General features: G+C 41.3%; 1 protein-coding gene across 1 annotated transcript in view; it reads left to right on the top strand.

The window, feature by feature from the left end:
* The window catches only part of PPP4R4 (protein phosphatase 4 regulatory subunit 4), a 649,956-nt gene that overhangs the window by 265,442 nt on the left and 365,579 nt on the right, over positions 1-18,935 (top strand). Inside the window, exons 2-3 of the mRNA XM_053697518.1 lie at positions 7,823-7,925; positions 12,435-12,582. Of these exons, the coding sequence (XP_053553493.1) occupies positions 12,462-12,582 (121 nt within the window). The 5' untranslated portion in view covers positions 7,823-7,925; positions 12,435-12,461. The remainder of the gene's footprint in view (positions 1-7,822; positions 7,926-12,434; positions 12,583-18,935) is intronic.

The following is an 18,935-nucleotide window of genomic DNA, read 5'->3' as shown; positions in this document are numbered from 1 at the left end:
TATCTAGATATGCTCAGTAGCTGCTGATTGGTTGATGCACATATAGGCCTTGTGTGATTGGCTCACACATGTGCATTGCTATTTCTTCAACATAGGATATCTAAAGAATTGAGCAAATTAGATAATAGAAGTAAATTGGAAAGTTGTTTAAAATTACATGCCCTATCTGAATCATGAAAGTTTAATTTTGACTTGACTGCCCCTTTAAGAGGACGGAGAAAACTGTACAAGTGGTGGTTGGCTCAGTACCTTTTAATTAACATTGAACCTGCATGCCCACAATTTTCAATCTTTATTCCCTAAACTGGTTGGCCCCCACACTCCGGACCCCCTGGTGGCACCCCCCTACAATGGAGCTTTCTCCCTGCAACCTGTACTCCTTTACGCATTGGTTAATGAAAGATGGAGATTGGTTAATGAAAGGGAAGGAAAGATAATGAGGGAAAGCCAGGGAAAAGGGACCAGCTATGAAAGGCCCAAGGGAGAGAGGGAGAACGGAAGGGGAGGAGAGAAGAGTGCCCCGGTAGAGCTAGAGCGCAGGGGCCACTAAAACAGCGACCATCTGCTAACAGCATAAGTTATTCTGACTCAATAGGTACTTTACCTTGGCCAATCGCCCTGGGTCCCCAGGATGCCATCACTCAGTTATCCAGACTCGCCCCATGCCCTACCGTTAGTGGAGTTTTTCTGCCTATCAAAGTTAAGTGACCATTCCCCTCGCAGCTGCGCCTCCAGGATGTCGTCTGTATTTCTAAGCGGGTACAACATTACATATATGTATCATAATGAAAAGGAGAGTCAGTATATGTAAAGAATGCTTACTTAAAACAAAAGATTTCACAGGAAACAGAGATATCAAATCAGCTGTATAATCCTCTGGGGGATGTTCAAAATCTTAACTTATGTTAACAAACAATTGCTATGAAAACAGCATTCCGGTTCTATAAAATCTAGTCGTGGATAAATCTATTACTATACCTTAAAAATATTTAATTCTTCCTTGATTATCCTGCAACTATAAGCTGCTTAGTGACAGTCTCCTGTTATGTCACCTTTTAAAGGATTCCCCTTTCTTCCTAAAAAAAACCTTGTTTGGTAATGCAATCCGTAACCTACCGGATTCTTATTTCAATCAGTAACTCCCCACTTTTCCTTGGGGGTTGCACCTTGTTAGTGCACTGTAAGTTAGTAAGTTATAGTGCTCTCTTATGTTTTCTAAGGCCTAGATTTAGAGTTCGGCGGTAGCCGTCAAAACCAGCGTTAGAGGCTCCTAACGCTGGTTTTGGGCGCCCGCTGGTATTTGGAGTCAGTGATTAAAGGGTCTAACGCTCACTTTTCAGCCGCGACTTTTCCATACCGCAGATCCCCCTACGCCATTTGCGTAGCCTATCTTTTCAATGGGATCTTTCTAACGCCGGTATTTAGAGTCGTTTCTGCAGTGAGCGTTAGAGCTCTAACGACAAGATTCCAGCCGCCTGAAAATAGCAGGAGTTAAGAGCTTTCTGGCTAACGCCGGTTTATAAAGCTCTTAACTACTGTACCCTAAAGTACACTAACACCCATAAACTACCTATGTACCCCTAAACCGAGGTCCCCCCACATCGCCGCCACTCGATTAAAATTTTTAACCCCTAATCTGCCGACCGCCACCTACGTTATACTTATGTACCCCTAATCTGCTGCCCCTAACCCCGCCGACCCCTATATTATATTTATTAACCCCTAACTTGCCCCCCACAACGTCGCCGCAAGCTACTTAAAATAATTAACCCCTAATCTTCCGACCGCAAATCGCCGCCACCTACGTTATCCCTATGTACCCCTAATCTGCTGCCCCTAACATCGCCGACCCCTATGTTATATTTATTAACCCCTAATCTGCCCCCCACAACGTCGCCGACACCTGCCTACACTTATTAACCCCTAATCTGCCGAGCGGACCTGAGCGCTACTATAATAAATGTATTAACCCCTAATCCGCCTCACTAACCCTATCATAAATAGTATTAACCCCTAATCTGCCCTCCCTAACATCGCCGACACCTAACTTCAATTATTAACCCCTAATCTGCCGACCGGAGCTCACCGCTATTCTAATAAATGTATTAACCCCTAAAGCTAAGTCTAACCCTAACACTAACACCCCCCTAACTTAAATATAATTTACATCTAACGAAATAAATTAACTCTTATTAAATAACTTATTCCTATTTAAAGCTAAATACTTACCTGTAAAATAAATCCTAATATAGCTACAATATAAATTATAATTATATTATAGCTATTTTAGGATTAATATTTATTTTACAGGTAACATTGTATTTATTTTAACCAGGTACAATAGCTATTAAATAGTTAAGAACTATTTAATAGTTACCTAGTTAAAATAATTACAAATTTACCTGTAAAATAAATCCTAACCTAAGTTATAATTAAACCTAACACTACCCTATCAATAAAATAATTAAATAAACTACCTACAATTACCTACAATTAACCTAACACTACACTATCAATAAATTAATTAAACACAATTGCTACAAATAAATACAATTAAATAAACTATCTAAAGTACAAAAAATAAAAAAGAACTAAGTTACAGAAAATAAAAAAATATTTACAAACATAAGAAAAATATTACAACAATTTTAAACTAATTACACCTACTCTAAGCCCCCTAATAAAATAACAAAGACCCCCAAAATAAAAAATTCCCTACCCTATTCTAAAATACAAAAATTACAAGCTCTTTTACCTTACCAGCCCTGAACAGGGCCCTTTGCGGGGCATGCCCCAAGAAGTTCAGCTCTTTTGCCTGTAAAAGAAAACATACAATACCCCCCCCCCAACATTACAACCCACCACCCACATACCCCTAATCTAACCCAAACCCCCCTTAAATAAACCTAACACTAATCCCCTGAAGATCTTCCTACCTTGTCTTCACCATACCAGGTTCACCGATCCGTCCTGGCTCCAAGATCTTCATCCAACCCAAGCGGGGGTTGGCGATCCATAATCCGGTGCTGAAGAGGTCCAGAAGAGGCTCCAAAGTCTTCATCCTATCCGGCAAGAAGAGGACATCCGGACCGGCAAACATCTTCTCCAAGCCGCATCTTCTATCTTCTTCCATCCGGTGCGGAGCGGGTCCATCTTGAAGCAGGCGACGCGGATCCATCCTCTTCTTCCGATGTCTCCCGACGAATGACGGTTCCTTTAAGGGACGTCATCCAAGATGGCGTCCCTCGAATTCCGATTGGCTGATAGGATTCTATCAGCCAATCGGAATTAAGGTAGGAATTTTCTGATTGGCTGATGGAATCAGCCAATCAGAATCAAGTTCAATCCGATTGGCTGATCCAATCAGCCAATCAGATTGAGCTCGCATTCTATTGGCTGTTCCGATCAGCCAATAGAATGCGAGCTCAATCTGATTGGCTGATTGGATCGGCCAATCGGATTGAACTAGATTCTGATTGGCTGATTCCATCAGCCAATCAGAAAATTCCTACCTTAATTCCGATTGGCTGATAGAATCCTATCAGCCAATCGGAATTCGAGGGACGCCATCTTGGATGACGTCCCTTAAAGGAACCGTCATTCGTCGGGAGACATCGGAAGAAGAGGATGGATCCGCGTCGCCTGCTTCAAGATGGACCCGCTCCGCACCGGATGGAAGAAGATAGAAGATGCGGCTTGGAGAAGATGTTTGCCGGTCCGGATGTCCTCTTCTTGCCGGATAGGATGAAGACTTTGGAGCCTCTTCTGGACCTCTTCAGCACCGGATTATGGATCGCCAACCCCCGCTTGGGTTGGATGAAGATCTTGGAGCCAGGACGGATCGGTGAACCTGGTATGGTGAAGACAAGGTAGGAAGATCTTCAGGGGATTAGTGTTAGGTTTATTTAAGGGGGGTTTGGGTTAGATTAGGGGTATGTGGGTGGTGGGTTGTAATGTTGGGGGGGGGTATTGTATGTTTTCTTTTACAGGCAAAAGAGCTGAACTTCTTGGGGCATGCCCCGCAAAGGGCCCTGTTCAGGGCTGGTAAGGTAAAAGAGCTTGTAATTTTTGTATTTTAGAATAGGGTAGGGAATTTTTTATTTTGGGGGTCTTTGTTATTTTATTAGGGGGCTTAGAGTAGGTGTAATTAGTTTAAAATTGTTGTAATATTTTTCTTATGTTTGTAAATATTTTTTTATTTTCTGTAACTTAGTTCTTTTTTATTTTTTGTACTTTAGATAGTTTATTTAATTGTATTTATTTGTAGCAATTGTGTTTAATTAATTTATTGATAGTGTAGTGTTAGGTTAATTGTAGGTAATTGTAGGTAGTTTATTTAATTATTTTATTGATAGGGTAGTGTTAGGTTTAATTATAACTTAGGTTAGGATTTATTTTACAGGTAAATTTGTAATTATTTTAACTAGGTAACTATTAAATAGTTCTTAACTATTTAATAGCTATTGTACCTGGTTAAAATAATTACAAAGTTACCTGTAAAATAAATATTAATCCTAAAATAGCTATAATATAAATGTAATTTATATTGTAGCTATATTAGGATTTATTTTACAGGTAAGTATTTAGCTTTAAATAGGAATAAGTTATTTAATAAGAGTTAATTTATTTCGTTAGATGTAAATTATATTTAAGTTAGGGGGGTGTTAGTGTTAGGGTTAGACTTAGCTTTAGGGGTTAATACATTTATTAGAATAGCGGTGAGCTCCGGTCGGCAGATTAGGGGTTAATAATTGAAGGTAGGTGTCGGCGATGTTAGGGAGGGCAGATTAGGGGTTAATACTATTTATTATAGGGTTAGTGAGGCGGATTAGGGGTTAATACATTTATTATAGTAGCGCTCAGGTCCGCTCGGCAGATTAGGGGTTAATAAGTGTAGGTAGGTGTCGGCGACGTTGTGGGGGGCAGATTAGGGGTTAATAAATATAACATAGGGGTCGGCGATGTTAGGGCAGCAGATTAGGGGTACATAGGGATAACGTAGGTGGCGGCGGTTTACGGAGCGGCAGATTAGGGGTTAAAAGTGTAATGCAGGGGTCAGCGATAGCGGGGGCGGCAGATTAGGAGTTAATAAGTGTAAGGTTAGGGGTGTTTAGACTCGGGGTACATGTTAGGGTGTTAGGTGCAGACGTAGGAAGTGTTTCCCCATAGGAAACAATGGGGCTGCGTTAGGAGCTGAACGCTGCTTTTTTGCAGGTGTTAGGTTTTTTTTCAGCTCAAACAGTCCCATTGTTTCCTATGGGAGAATCGTGCACGAGCACGTTTTTGAGGCCGGCCGCGTCCGTAAGCAACTCTGGTATCGAGAGTTGCATTTGCGGTAAAAATGCTCTACGCTCCTTTTTTGGAGCCTAACGCAGCATTTGTTTGAACTCTCGATACCAGAGTTAAATTTATGGTGCGGCCAGAAAAAAACCCGCGGAGCGTTAACAGCCATTTTACCGCCGAACTCTAAATCTAGGCCCAAGTGTTTTGAATTTAGTATTTGGAGAATTGTGTGAAGAGAATCCTATTAAGCGTTTAGTGTACACCATGTTTCTCAAGAGAGGGATGAGTATATTTGTACAGAACAGATGTGTTTGCATTATTGGGGGCCGATTTATGAAAGTGCGAGCGGACATGATACGATGTAGAGTATCAGGTCCGCCGCACATCGATAAATGCCGACAGTATACGCTCACATTCTTGTGAACTGCTTGTGCAATGCTGCCCCCTGCAGATTGGACGCTAGCAGGGGGTGTCAATCTGCCCGATCCTATACAACCGGGCTGACTGACACCCCCTACTAGTGGCCAATCTGCAGGTGGCAGCATTGCACAAGCAGTTCACAAGAACGTGAGTGTATGCTGTCGACATTTATCGAGCTTTAGAGCAGATAGACAAGTTATGGAGCAGTGGTCTTTAGACCACTGCTTCAAAAATGCTGTTTCCAGAGAGCCTGAAGGCTCGCGCGGAAACAGGGGCATCAAGGTCCATTCGGAGCTTGATAATTCGGCTTCTTGGAGTGGCCCATACTTTGGACCTATACTATTGTACAGCTGGGGAAATAGTCTTTTTCTCAATGGTAGATTATTACTGGGACCATAGGGCATCTTAATACTTATATTATTATATATATATATATATATACTTTTGTTTTATCTTTTTCATTATCTACTTTTTGTTGAGTGGGTTGATTTATTTTTCTGAGACAGTGGCCTCCCTGTCTGTTTTACTATCTAATGAGTTGCAACTGCTTTATACATTTAAGATATTTCAGTTATGAGGTTTGAGAAATAGAGATAGTAGGCTTTTATTATTCATGTGATCCTGTTACTTTTGTACCTAGTTAAAGGGATATGAAAATGTGAGTCAGACACAGCATACAATTTAAAAAAAAGTTTACAGTTTATTTCTATTATCAAATATGCTTTGTTCTCATGATATTATTTGTTGAAGAGATAACCTAGGTAGGTGTCTGGTGCACTACATGGCAGGTAATAGTGCTGCCCTCTAGTGCGCTTGCAAATGGATAACATTCTTGCAAAACTGCTGCCATATAGTGCTCTACTTTATAAACAAAAGATACCAAGAGAACAAAGACAATTTGCTAATAGAAGTAAAATATAAAGTTGTTTAACATTGTATAATCTATTTGAATCTAGATGGTTATGACGTTCTTCCTTATGTTATGTTTTTTCTGTATTGTCATACATGACGATGTACGATGTCACCCAGTGTTCTAAACAGACAACGTTGCAGCCGGATGTTATTATTATTATCGGTTATTTGTAGAGCGCCAACAGATTCCGCAGCGCTACGAAGTAGCCAGTTGGGGACAGTATATTACTTTGCAATATTATAATATTCTCTAATGATAAATGTTACTTACGCTACCTAAAGCACTAATTAATTCCGTAATTTATTAGAAATTGATTTAACGATAATTTGTGCAAGAAACATTGAAAAATTAGCTAATACGCTTAATACTGGCTTCAATTTTAGCTGGGTGGTCAGTAAAGTCAGCTGGGTGGTGTGCCTATTAAGAGCTAGATTACAAATGGAGGGATCTTAACATGCCCTAGATTTTCTTTCCAGCAATTAAAAGAGAGAGAGAAAGAAAGAGAGAGAGAGAGAGAAAGAAAGAAAGAGAGAGTAGAGAGAGAGAGAGTAGAGAGAAAGAGAGAAAGAAAGAGATAGAGAGAGGAGAGAGTAGAGAGAGAAGAGAGAGAGAAAGAGATAGAGAAAGAGAAGAGAGAGAGAGTAGAGAGAGAGAGAGTAGAGGGAGAGAGAGAGATAGAGGAGAGAAGAAAGAGAGAGAGAGAAAGTAAGGAGAGAGAGAGTAGAGAAAGAGAGAGAGAAAGAGAGGAGAGAGAGTAGAGAGAGAAAGAGAGGGAGAGAGAGAGAGAGAGAGAGAGAGAGAGAGAGAGAGAGAGAGAGAGAAAGAGATAGACAAAGAGGAGAGAGAGTAGAGAGAGAGATAGAGTAGAGGGAGAGTAGAGAGAGAGATAGAGTAGAGGGAGAGTAGAGAGAGAGATAGAGTAGAGGGAGAATAGAGAGAGAGATAGAGTAGAGGGAGAGTAGAGAGAGAGATAGAGTAGAGGGAGAGTAGAGAGAGAGATAGAGTAGAGGGAGAGTAGAGAGAGAGATAGAGTAGAGGGAGAGAGATCTTTTTGGAATGTTTGAAAATCCTACAAGCAGGGGCAGATTTCCTGTAACACTTCCTACCATCTCTAGTTACTCCTTACATCAGATTTACACATGGGATGGGGATCATACATCCTCTTTTGTTTCCTTATTCAAAAATATATCTTTTTTTCCTTTTAAGTTCTGGCCAAGAAGTTCAAGGAACCAGTGTAGTGGCCAATATTCCGGTGCTGATTCACCAGAGTCCTTCAGAAACACTTCGGAGGGTGGTGCCAATTGTAAAAGTAAGTCTGACGTTATTTCACTAGAAAAATACCCTTTCAGATTCATATAATACATACCCAAATATTCTCAATTATTTTAAATAAAATATGTTTTTTTTTTTGTTTTTTTTTATGGAGTCAGTGTTTTGCCGTTATACCTTCTTGAAATATTCCATTTGTAAAATGTAAGGTTTGCTTGTGTTCTTCTATCTGTTTACAACTAGGTTGCAGGCTGTGTGCGGATATTAAAGGGACAGTAAAGTCATAATGCGACATTCATAATCCAGACAGAGCATACAATTTTAAACAACTTTTCAATTTACTTCTATGATTTAATTTGCTTGCTTCTCTTCTTATCTTTTGTTGAAGGGTTTATTTAGGTACGCTCAGGAGCAGCAAAGCACTGATTCTAGCTGCTAATTAGTGGCTGCATATACAGTATCTCCCAAAAGTGAGTACACCCCTCACATTTTTGTAAATATTTTATTATATCTTTTCATGTGACAACACTGAAGAAATGACACTTTGCTACAATGTAAAGTAGTGAGTGTACAGCCTGTATAACAGTGTACATTTGCTGTCCCCTTAAACTAACTCAACACACAGCCATTAATATCTAAACCGTTGGCAGGAAAAGTAATTACACCCCTAAGTGGAAATGTCCAAATTGGGCCCAATTAGCCATTTTCCCTCCCAGGTGTCATGTGACTCGTTAGTGTTACAAGGTCTCAGGTGTGAATGGGGAGCAGGTGTGTTAAATTTGGTGTTATCGCTCTCACACACTTTCATACTGGTCACTGGAAGTTCAACATGGCACCTCATGGCAAAGAACTATCTGAGGATCTCAAAAAAACCCATTGGCAACAAAAGTGAGTACACCCCTAAGTGGAAATGTCCAAATTGGGCCAAAAGTGTCAATATTTTGTGGGGCCATCATTATTTTCCAGCACTGTCTTAACCCTCTTGGGCATGGAGTTCACCAGACCTTCACAGGTTGCCACTGGCGTCCTCTTCCACTCCTCCATGACAACATCACGGAGCTGGTGGATATTAGAGACCTTGCACTCCCCCACCTTCCGTTTGAGTTTGCCCCACAGATGCTCAATAGGGTTTAGATCTGGAGACATGCTTGGCCAGTCCATTACCTTTACCCTCAGCTTCTTTAGCAAGGCAGTGGTTGTCTTGGAGGTGTGTTTGGGGTCGTTATGTTGGAATACAGGTAGCCCTCAGTTTACGCCGGGGTTAGGTTCCAGAAGGAATGGTTGTAAATCGAAACCGTTGTAAATTGAAACCCAGTTTATAATGTAAGTCAATGGGAAGTGAGGGAGTTAGGTTCCAGGCCCCTCTCAAAATTGTCATAAGTAACACCTAATATATTATTTTAAAAGCTTTGAAATGCAGACTTTAAATGCTAAACAGCATTATAAACCTAATAAAATAATCACACAAAACAGAATATATAATTAAACTAAGTTAAATAAACAAAAACATTTGCTAAACAGCATTATAAACCTAATAAAATAATCACACAACACAGACTTCACTTACATTTTTCTGCAAACAGTTATTTCTATGCATTCCAATCTATAACTGAATTATAGACAGGAAGATCTTGTTCCTTTGAAATCTGCTCAATAGCTCAGGTCTGGTTAACCTGATTAATTTCAGCTTGCTTGGCTTTGCTGCAACATAAGCGGACAGCTCCATCTACTGGCTATTTTAATAAATGCACTGCTTCTCAATGCTTTTCAATAGCAGTCACATGACTGGGGAAAAAGGTTGTTATTCTGAAACGGTGTAAATTGAACCGTTGTAAAACGAGGGCCACCTGTACTGCCCTGCGGCCTAGTCTCCAAAGGGAGGGGATCATGCTCTGCGTCAGTATGTCACAGTATATGTTGGCATTCATGGTTCCCTCAATGAACTGTATCTCCCCAGTGATGGCAGCAGTCATGCAGGCCCAGACCATGACACTCCCACTCCCACCACCATGCTTGACTGTAGGCAAGACACACTTGTCTTTGTACTCCTCACCTGGTTGCCGCCAGACACGCTTGACACCATCTGAACCAAATAAGATTATCTTGGTCTCATCGGACCACAGGACATGGTTCCAGTAATCCATGTCCTTAGTCTGGTTGTCTTCAGCAAACTGTTTGTAGGCTTTCTTGTGCATCACCTTTAGAAGAGGCTTCCTTCTGGGACGACAGCCATGCAGACCAATTTGATGTGGTGTGCGGCGAATGGACTGAGCACTGACAGGCTGACCCCCCACCCCTTCAACCTCTGCAGCAATGCTGGCAGCACTCATACATCTATTTCCCAAAGACAACCTCTGGATATGATGCTGAGCACGTGCACTCAACTTCTTTGGCCTGTTATGAGTGGAACCTGTCCTGTGAAAATGCTGTATGGTCTTGCCCACCGTGCTGCAGCTCAGTTTCAGGGTCTTGGGAATCTTCTTATAGCTTAGGCCATCTTTATGTAGAGCAACAATTCTTTTTTTTAGATCCTCAGATAGTTCTTTTGTCATGAGGTGCCATGTTGAACTTCCAGTGACCAGTATGAGAGCGATAACACCAAATTTAACACACCTGCTCCCCATTCACACCTGAGACCTTGTAACACTAACGAGTCACATGGCACCGGGAAGGGAAAATGGCTAATTGGGCCCAATTTGGACATTTCCACTTAGGGGTGTAATTACTTTTGCTGCCAACGGTTTAGACATTAATGGCTGTGTGTTGACTTATTTTGAGTGGACAGCAAATTTACACTTGTATACAGGCTGTACACTCACTACTTTACATTGTAGCAAAGTGTAATTTCTTCAGTGTTGTCACATGAAAAGGTATAATAAAATATTTACAAAAATGTGAGGGGTGTACTCACTTTTGGGAGATACTGTATATTTACTGATTGTCATTTGCTCACTCCATGGGGCCGATTTACCAAGCAGTCATTTGTCCCCAATGCATCTGTTTCAGCGCGAGAAACAGGAGTTAAGAAGCAGCGGTCTTAAGACTCGTCCGCTGCCTCTGAGGCTGCGGACATCAATCCACCTGATCGCATATGATCGGGTTGATTGACACCCCCTGCTAGCGGCCAATAAGCAACCAGTAGTGCATTGCTGCTCCTTCAACAAATGATACCAAGAGAATGAAGCAAATTTGATAATAGAACTAAACCGGAAAGTTGTTTACAATTGTATGTTCTACCTAAATCATGAAAGAAAAATGTTGGGTTTCATATCTCTTTAAGGAATGATTTATCATTCCCTTACTTTTAATTTCTTTCTGTCTCCTCACATAACCCCCCCCCCCAAAAAAAAAAAACCATGATAGACACTATTAAATATTATCTGTTTAGTGTGTAATTTTCTGTACTTGGAAACTTATTAAAAAAATTATATTTAAAATTATTGGCACAAAAAATTACACATTTTGGAACCTAAGGATACAAAAATGTATTTAGGAATGTCTCAGATGAATAGACACGACCAATTAAAAATAGATTGGGTCTGTTATTTTCATGTTTCATCTCTTGTTATAATTATCATTATATTGAACCGTCAGTGTCTAAGTGCTGAAGTTGTGTAGTCCGGGTAATTGCTATGGTAACAGATAAATTAAGTAACCTGCTAGCAGCATGAACCAGAAAATGTTCTGATACCTCAAATGCATTTTACAGCTGTTTATACTGTTACATTGTGTCCTCATGTACTTATATAACATTTATACAGTATCTCATTTTATATACGTAGATCTTCTGACTCCTTTATGTCCTGTGAGAATTCGATCTAAATGGATCATTATAGTTAAAAAATGTGTATAACTTTAAGAATAGTGACGCTGCATCTCTATGTGTTTAACCCCTGTAAAGGTAAAAGTACAGCTAGGTACTTATTGCTCGCCGTATTCAGCGAGGTCTGGCGGACCTGATCCGCACTGTCGGATCAGGTCCGCCAGACTTTCATAAATAGGGTCCATAATCTCCAAAACCATTTTCTTGCTAAGATAAAGAAATACGTACATTGTTAAACTCATTTTTGACCCAAATATTTTTTAATTATTACTATTTCCCTTTTAACTCCGTCTTTTTAAATAAAATATGCTTGTTAATGGAGTCAGTGTTTATTACTTTTGGAAATAATCCAATTGTATAATGTAAGGTTTGTTTTTCCATCTGTTTACTGCTAGGTTGCAGGCTGTGTGCGGAGATTAAAGGGATGATTCATCATTCTCTTACTTTTGCTTTCTTAGTATTTTTTCAATATTGTGAAGTTCAATTCCTTTCACTGTCCTCACATTAAAAAAAACAAAAAAGCTCTTTTATTCAGTTACAAGCATCCTATGATAGACTCCATATAAAATGTACACTATTAAATGGTATTAACTCTTTACTGTGTCATTTTCTCTACTGGGAAACTTATGTTTTTTTTATAAAATTAAAATGATTGCCACATAAAGATAAAATAAATGCAGAGAATCTAATGTTTTTTTTCCATTCACTATCCCTTTGTTGATTCAGGAGATTCTCCATGTTTCAGGAATAGAAATGCAGCTTACAGCGGCTTATTCGTTTCTTACTACTATACAAGAGGACTCTGCATCAATTCTTTCACACAGTCATAACTTCTTGCAAATCATTTCACAGCATTTGGAACACAGGGATGCAGGTAAGGCACATGAATGATCATAAGATTGATAATGTGTGTGTGTATTTATATATGTATCTGAATATAAATTGCAACTAAAAATGAAATACAATTGTGATCTAGATGTGAGAATTGTTTGCACACTAAAGAGTGAAACAAATTGTAAAATGGTCTTATTGGATATCTGAGAACTTAAATTAATAAATTAACATAGCTGAAAAGATTGGGTTTGGAAACCATCTAATCAACCAGGAAGCCATTTCTGCAACTTATCTTTTGAAATAGCCATGGTTATTACCCGGGACCAGGATAAATATCTAGACTTTTACAAATGTGTTTAGGTCAGTTCCAGGATGAATGTCTAGACTACTGTTAGGCAACAATGAGAATAAGACTAGGAAGTAGAAGTTACGCTGCATCTAATGCTAACAGGCTTCCTTCACTTATGGGGGCTTATTTAACAAAGGTCTGTCGTACCTGATCCGACAGTGCGCATCAGGTCCGACAGACCTCGCTGAATGCAGAGAGCAATACGCTCTCCATATTCAGCATTTCAGGGGGCTGCTGGTGCAACGCCGCCCCCTGCAGATTGGCAGCCAATCGGCCGGCAGCAGGGGGTGTCAATCAACCCGATCATACTCGATCAGGTTCAACTGCGGCGATGTCTGTCCGCCATGCTCCATCCGGAGCATGATAAATGTGCCCCATGGACTCCACTACTGAATTTGTTTGATACCTCACTTTCTGTCTTATAAGTAGTGAAAAGATGATGATGGCTTGGTATTGGATAGGTACCTGAATTATTTTCCATATAAGAGTATCATGGCCCATACACCATCCAGGCTACCAGTTCACAATAAGAGGATGATTACAAACACGCCTCATTATTATGGAAAATATGCTTTTTTTATAACATTGGCACACATACATACATACCGGTTTGTGTATGTGTGTGTATATACAGTGTATATATATATATATATATATATATATATATATATGTTTAAGGACATATGACTTAATCAAACTTAATCCTTTTCTTGGCCATTTTATAAACCATCAGGAGCTTCTATCAGTTCATTAAAATGTCACAATTTTCTCACTTTCAGCACAGTTATGAAGAAGAGGATTCATAACCATTGGATTAATATTAAGCTGTTGCTTAAAGAAAGGCAGAAACTTAGAACAAATTAGTGAGGTTAAGCACTCTCCTACCTTCACTCACTTCACTTTCAATCCAGTTTTTCCTTGAAGAAGGCTTCTTACCTCAAAGCTTTGCTCCTGTTTAATATAGTTTACTACTTATTGTTCCTTTTAGCTCCGTTACAAAGCTTTGTTACATTTATGTAACCTACAGGGGTCCTACGGCACAAATTGTCTGACACTGTGCTTTCCCAAATACTTTATTAGTACTAATGAGTTCTGGAATACTTAGCAAAGTGTAAATAAAGAATAGAATATAACGTAAACATATGACGCCACTGATTCAGTTAACATATTTATTATTAAGTATAAACTGTTTTATGATAAATTGGGGGCAAAGGTTTACACAGACATAAAAATACACTAACATACAAAGCCAAATTGAATGGCAGAAATAGTTTGCCTATTGTTTACAGATCATTATGTAATTTTTTCCCCTGTTGATTCTCTCATTAAGTTTATTAAAATAACCATAAAAACATAAATTATGCTTACCAGATAATTTTCTTTCCTTCTGTATGAGGAGAATCCACGGCTTCATTCATTACTTATACAGAATACAGAACCTGGCCACCAGGAGGATGCAGACACCCCAGCCAAAGGCTTAAATACCTCCCCCACTCCCCTCATCCCCCAGTCATTCTGCCGAGGGAACAAGGAATAGTAGGAGAAACATCAGGGTATAAAAGGTGCCAGAATTACTAAAATTTAGGGCCGCCCAACGAAGAAAACGGGCGGGGCCTTGGACTCTCCTCATACAGAAGAAAAGGAAATTTTCTGGTAAGTATAATTTATGTTTTCCTTCTTAATATGAAAAGAGTCCACGGCTTCATTCATTACTTGTGGGAAACATATACCCAAGCTCTAGAGGACACTGAATGAAAACGGGAGGGTAAAAAGAGAGGCGGACCCTATTCTGAGGGCACCACAGCCTGCAAAACTTTTCTCCCAAAAGCTGCTTCAGCCGAAGCAAAAACATCAAATTTGTATATTTTTTAAAAAGTATGTAAGGAGGACTAGGTAGCCGCCCTACAAATCTGCTCCATAGACTTCTCATTCTTGAAGGCCCAAGACAAAGCCACAACTCTAGTTCAATGAGCCGTAATCCCCTGAGGAGGCTTATATCCCGCTGATTCATATGCCAAGTGAATAATGCTCGTCAACCAAAAGGATAGGGAAGTGGAAGAAGCCTTCTGCCCTCTACACTTCCCAGAATAGACAACAAAAGGACGAAGTCTGTCTTAATTCCTTTGTAGCCTGACAATAGAATTTCAAAGCCCAAACCACATCCAAATTATGAAGTAATCGTTCTTTAGAAGAAGAAGGATTGGAACACAAGCAAGGAACCACAATCTCCAGATTTATGTTGCGATAAGACACAACCTTAGGGAGAAACCCCAACCCAGTACAAAGAACAGCCTTATCAGCATGAAAAACCAGGTAAGGAGGCTTACATTGCAAGGCCGCCATCTCAGAGACTCTGCGTACCAAAGCAATAGCCAGTAGAAAAAGGACGACAGTAATTTAATGTCAACCGAATGCATAGGTTCAAACGGAGCCCTCTGCAAAACCTTAAGAACTAGATTTAAGCTCCAGGGAGGAGCGGTAGGTCTAAACACAGGCCTGATTCTAGACAGAGCCTGAACAAAAGACTGTACATCAGGAAGCTCAGCGAGCCTCTTGTGCAATAACACAGATAGAGCAGAAATCTGTCCCTTTAAGGAACTAGCGGCAAGTCCCTTCTCCAAACCATCTTGGAGAAAGGAAAGAATCCTGGACACCTTGACCTTATGCCAAGGGTATCCACGCTCTTCACACCAGAATAAGTAGGTCCTCCACACCTTATGATAGATGCGACTGGTAACCGGCTTTCTAGCTTGAATGAGAGTATCAATCACTCTCTCAGAAAAACCTTTCTTGGCTAGGACTAAACGTTCAATCTCCACGCAGTCAGCCTCAGAGAATCTAGATTCTGATGAACAAAAGGACCTTGCTCCAGCAGATCCCTGTGACAAGGTAACCTCCATGGAGGAGATGAAGACATCCCCACCAGATCCGCGAACCACATTCTTTGTGGCCACAATGGAGCAATTAGAATAGCCGTAGCTTGCTCCTGCTTGATGCGGGCCACTACATGAGGGAGAAGTGGTAAAGGGGGAAAAATGTAAACTAGGCTAAACCTCCAAGGCACTGCTAATGCATCTATCAGCTCTGCCTAAGGATCCCTGGACCGCGACCCGTATCTGGGTAGCTTGGTATTGAGTCGGGACACCATGAGATCTATCGCCAGCGTCCCCCCATCTGTTGCAAATCTCCGTAAAACACCTTGGGATGGAGAGATCATTCCCCCGGATGAAACGATTGTCTACTGAGAAAATCCGCTTCCCAGTTGTCCACACAAGGAATGTGGATTACTGACAGCGAGCAGTTATGGGCCTCCAGCAATTCCAGAATCCGAGATACTTCCCTCATTGCTAGGGAGCTCCTTGTTCCCCCTGATGGTTGATGTAAACGACTGAGGTTATGTTGTCTGATTGGAATCTGATAAACTGGGACAAACCCAGAAGAGGCCAAGCCTTTAAAGCATTGAAGATTGCTAAAAATTTCAAAATGGCCTTGTGCCTTCCTGGCACCCCAAACAGCTCCCCATCCTGAGACTTGCGTCCGTAGTCACAATCTCCCTGGATGGTGTCAAGAAGGATGTCCCTTGGGACAGGTGATCTGGACAGAGCCACCAAGAGAGCGATTCTCTCGACCGGTTGTCAAGAGAAATCTGTTGAGACAGATCCGAGTGGTCGCTGTTCCACTGCCTCAGCATACACAGCTGAAGAGGCCTGAGATGGAATCTGGCAAATGGGATGACATCTATGCTGGACACCATAAGTCCAATTACCTCCATACACCGAGCCAAAGAGGGCCTTAAGGAGATTCGGAGGGCAAGACAATTGGAAGTAATTTTGCAACGTCTCTGGTCTCTAAGAAATATCCTCATAGATATGGAATTTATAATCATACCCAGGAACTCTGGAAACCAGAGAACTCTTTCCTAAGTTTATCTTCCATCCATGAGATCGAAGAAGAAGTAGAAGAGCTCTTGAATGGTCCTCTGCCAGCCGACAGGACGGAGCCTGAACCAGAATGTCGTCCAGGTATGGCGCTACTGCAATACCTCTGGATCTTGCCACCACAAGCAAAGCCCCTAGAACTTTCATAAAGACTCTTGGGGCAGTAGCTAGCCCAAATGGAAGAGCAACAAACTAGAAATGCTAGTCCAGAAACGCGAATCTTAAAAACTTGACGTGATCCTTGTGTATTGGAACATGAAGGTAAGCAACCTTCAAGTCTATTGTAGTCATGAACTGTCCCTCTTGAACTAAGGGCAGAATGGACCTTATCGTCTCCATCTTGAACAATGGAACTGACAGGAACTTGTTTAAGCACTTTAGGTCCAGAATCGGGCGAAACGTACCCTTCTTCTTTGGGACCACAAAAAGGTTTGAGTAGTACCCCAGACCACTCTCTGCTAGAGGTACCGGAACAATTACTCCCAGGGAGAAGAGATCCCTCACGCACCCTAGAAAAGCTTTCTGTTTTTTGGTCTTGAAGACAGGTTTGATAAGAGGAATCTGCCCCTGGGTGGATGAGATTTGAAGCCTATCCTGTAACCTTGGGTGGTGACCTCCAGAACCCAAGGATCTTGTACGTCCCCAAGCCAAGCCTCCACAAAAAGAGATAGTCTGCCCCCAACACGATCCAGCAATGGATTGGGGGCTGCCCTTTCCTCCATTTTGTTTCGGTGGGCTTCTTGTTCTGCTTGGATTTACTCCAAGTTTGAGACGGTTTCCAAGTTCCCTTGGACTGCTCAGGGTTCGTGGAGGGCTGCTTGTGTTGGGATTTATCCGAACGAAAGGGACAAAAATTAGGACCCTGTCCTTTAGGTTTATTCTTCTTATCCTGTGGTAGAAAGGCACCTTTGCCCCCAGTGACCGTGGGTATGATTGAGTCTAGGCCTGTGCCGAAAAGAATCTTCCCCTTAAATGGAAGGGAAAGTAATCTAGATTTTGAAATCCTGTCTGCAGACCAAGACTTCAGCCAGAGTGCCCTACAGGCTAGAACAGAAAAACCTGATGTCTTGCAATTCAGGCGAATGATCTGCATATTGGCATCGCAGATAAAAGAATTAGCTACCCACAAGGCCTTAATTCTTTCCTGGATCTTGTCAAGGGGAGTTTCCACCTCGATAATTTCCGACAGAGAGTTGCATCAATAGGTAGCATCTCCAGCCACCACAGCAACCGCCGCTGCAGGTTGAAACAAATACCCTGTGTGCTGATACATTTTTATTAACAGAGTTTCTAGCTTCTTATCCATGGGCTCCTTAAACGATGAACTATCGTCAAGCAGGATAGTAGTGCGCTTAGCTAGCGTGGAGATATCTCCATCCACCTTAGGGACGGAACCCCACAACTCTAATAGAGAGTCCGGAACCGGGAACAATTTCTTAAAGGAAGAAGAAGGGGAGAAAGAAGATTCAAGTCTCTCCCATTCATTCTTAATAATATTTGCCATCTTTACGGGAACTGGGAAAGTCTGTGGCATCACCCTGTCCTCATAAACCTTATCAAGCTTAGGAATAGAAGGTTCTTTGGGTCATTTAGGTTCTGGAACCACTAAAGTAGCCAACACTTTTAACAGAAAGTGTAAACGCTCGATCCTAAATCTAAAGTCTGGTTCCTCCGCAGCCGGAGGTTTAGAGGCCGCAGATTCCGACCCAGAAAGAGCACCCTCTGAAGTATCAGAGGCATCCTCATCAGCGGATAATCTTGTATCAGATAAATCCAACAAGTTGGTAGATGACCCCTGGGAAGGATAGCAATATTTGACCTTTTACTTGCGCTTTGCAGGGCGAGGTAGAGCACTGAAGGCCGCAGACACTGCCGTTTGTAGCTGATCAGTAAAGTCTGGCGGTAAGAGGGCCCCTCCCAAAGGAGGATTAGCAGTGCAATGGGAAGCTGCATGTGTAATAGGAGATGACAGCAGGGAACGCACCTCATGGGACGGAGACCCCTCAGAGGTGGACGGCTCAGTGGTACTTAACATCTTGGTTTTCTTAGATATAAGTACTTTATCAAGGCATGTGGAACATTATTGAGCAGGCTGGTATACCGTGG

The sequence above is a fragment of the Bombina bombina genome, chromosome 1, assembly GCF_027579735.1.
Source record: "Bombina bombina isolate aBomBom1 chromosome 1, aBomBom1.pri, whole genome shotgun sequence".
NCBI lineage: Eukaryota > Metazoa > Chordata > Amphibia > Anura > Bombinatoridae > Bombina > Bombina bombina.
Note: the sequence above shows the minus strand (reverse complement) of the source record. Positions and strands in the feature narration are given on the sequence as shown.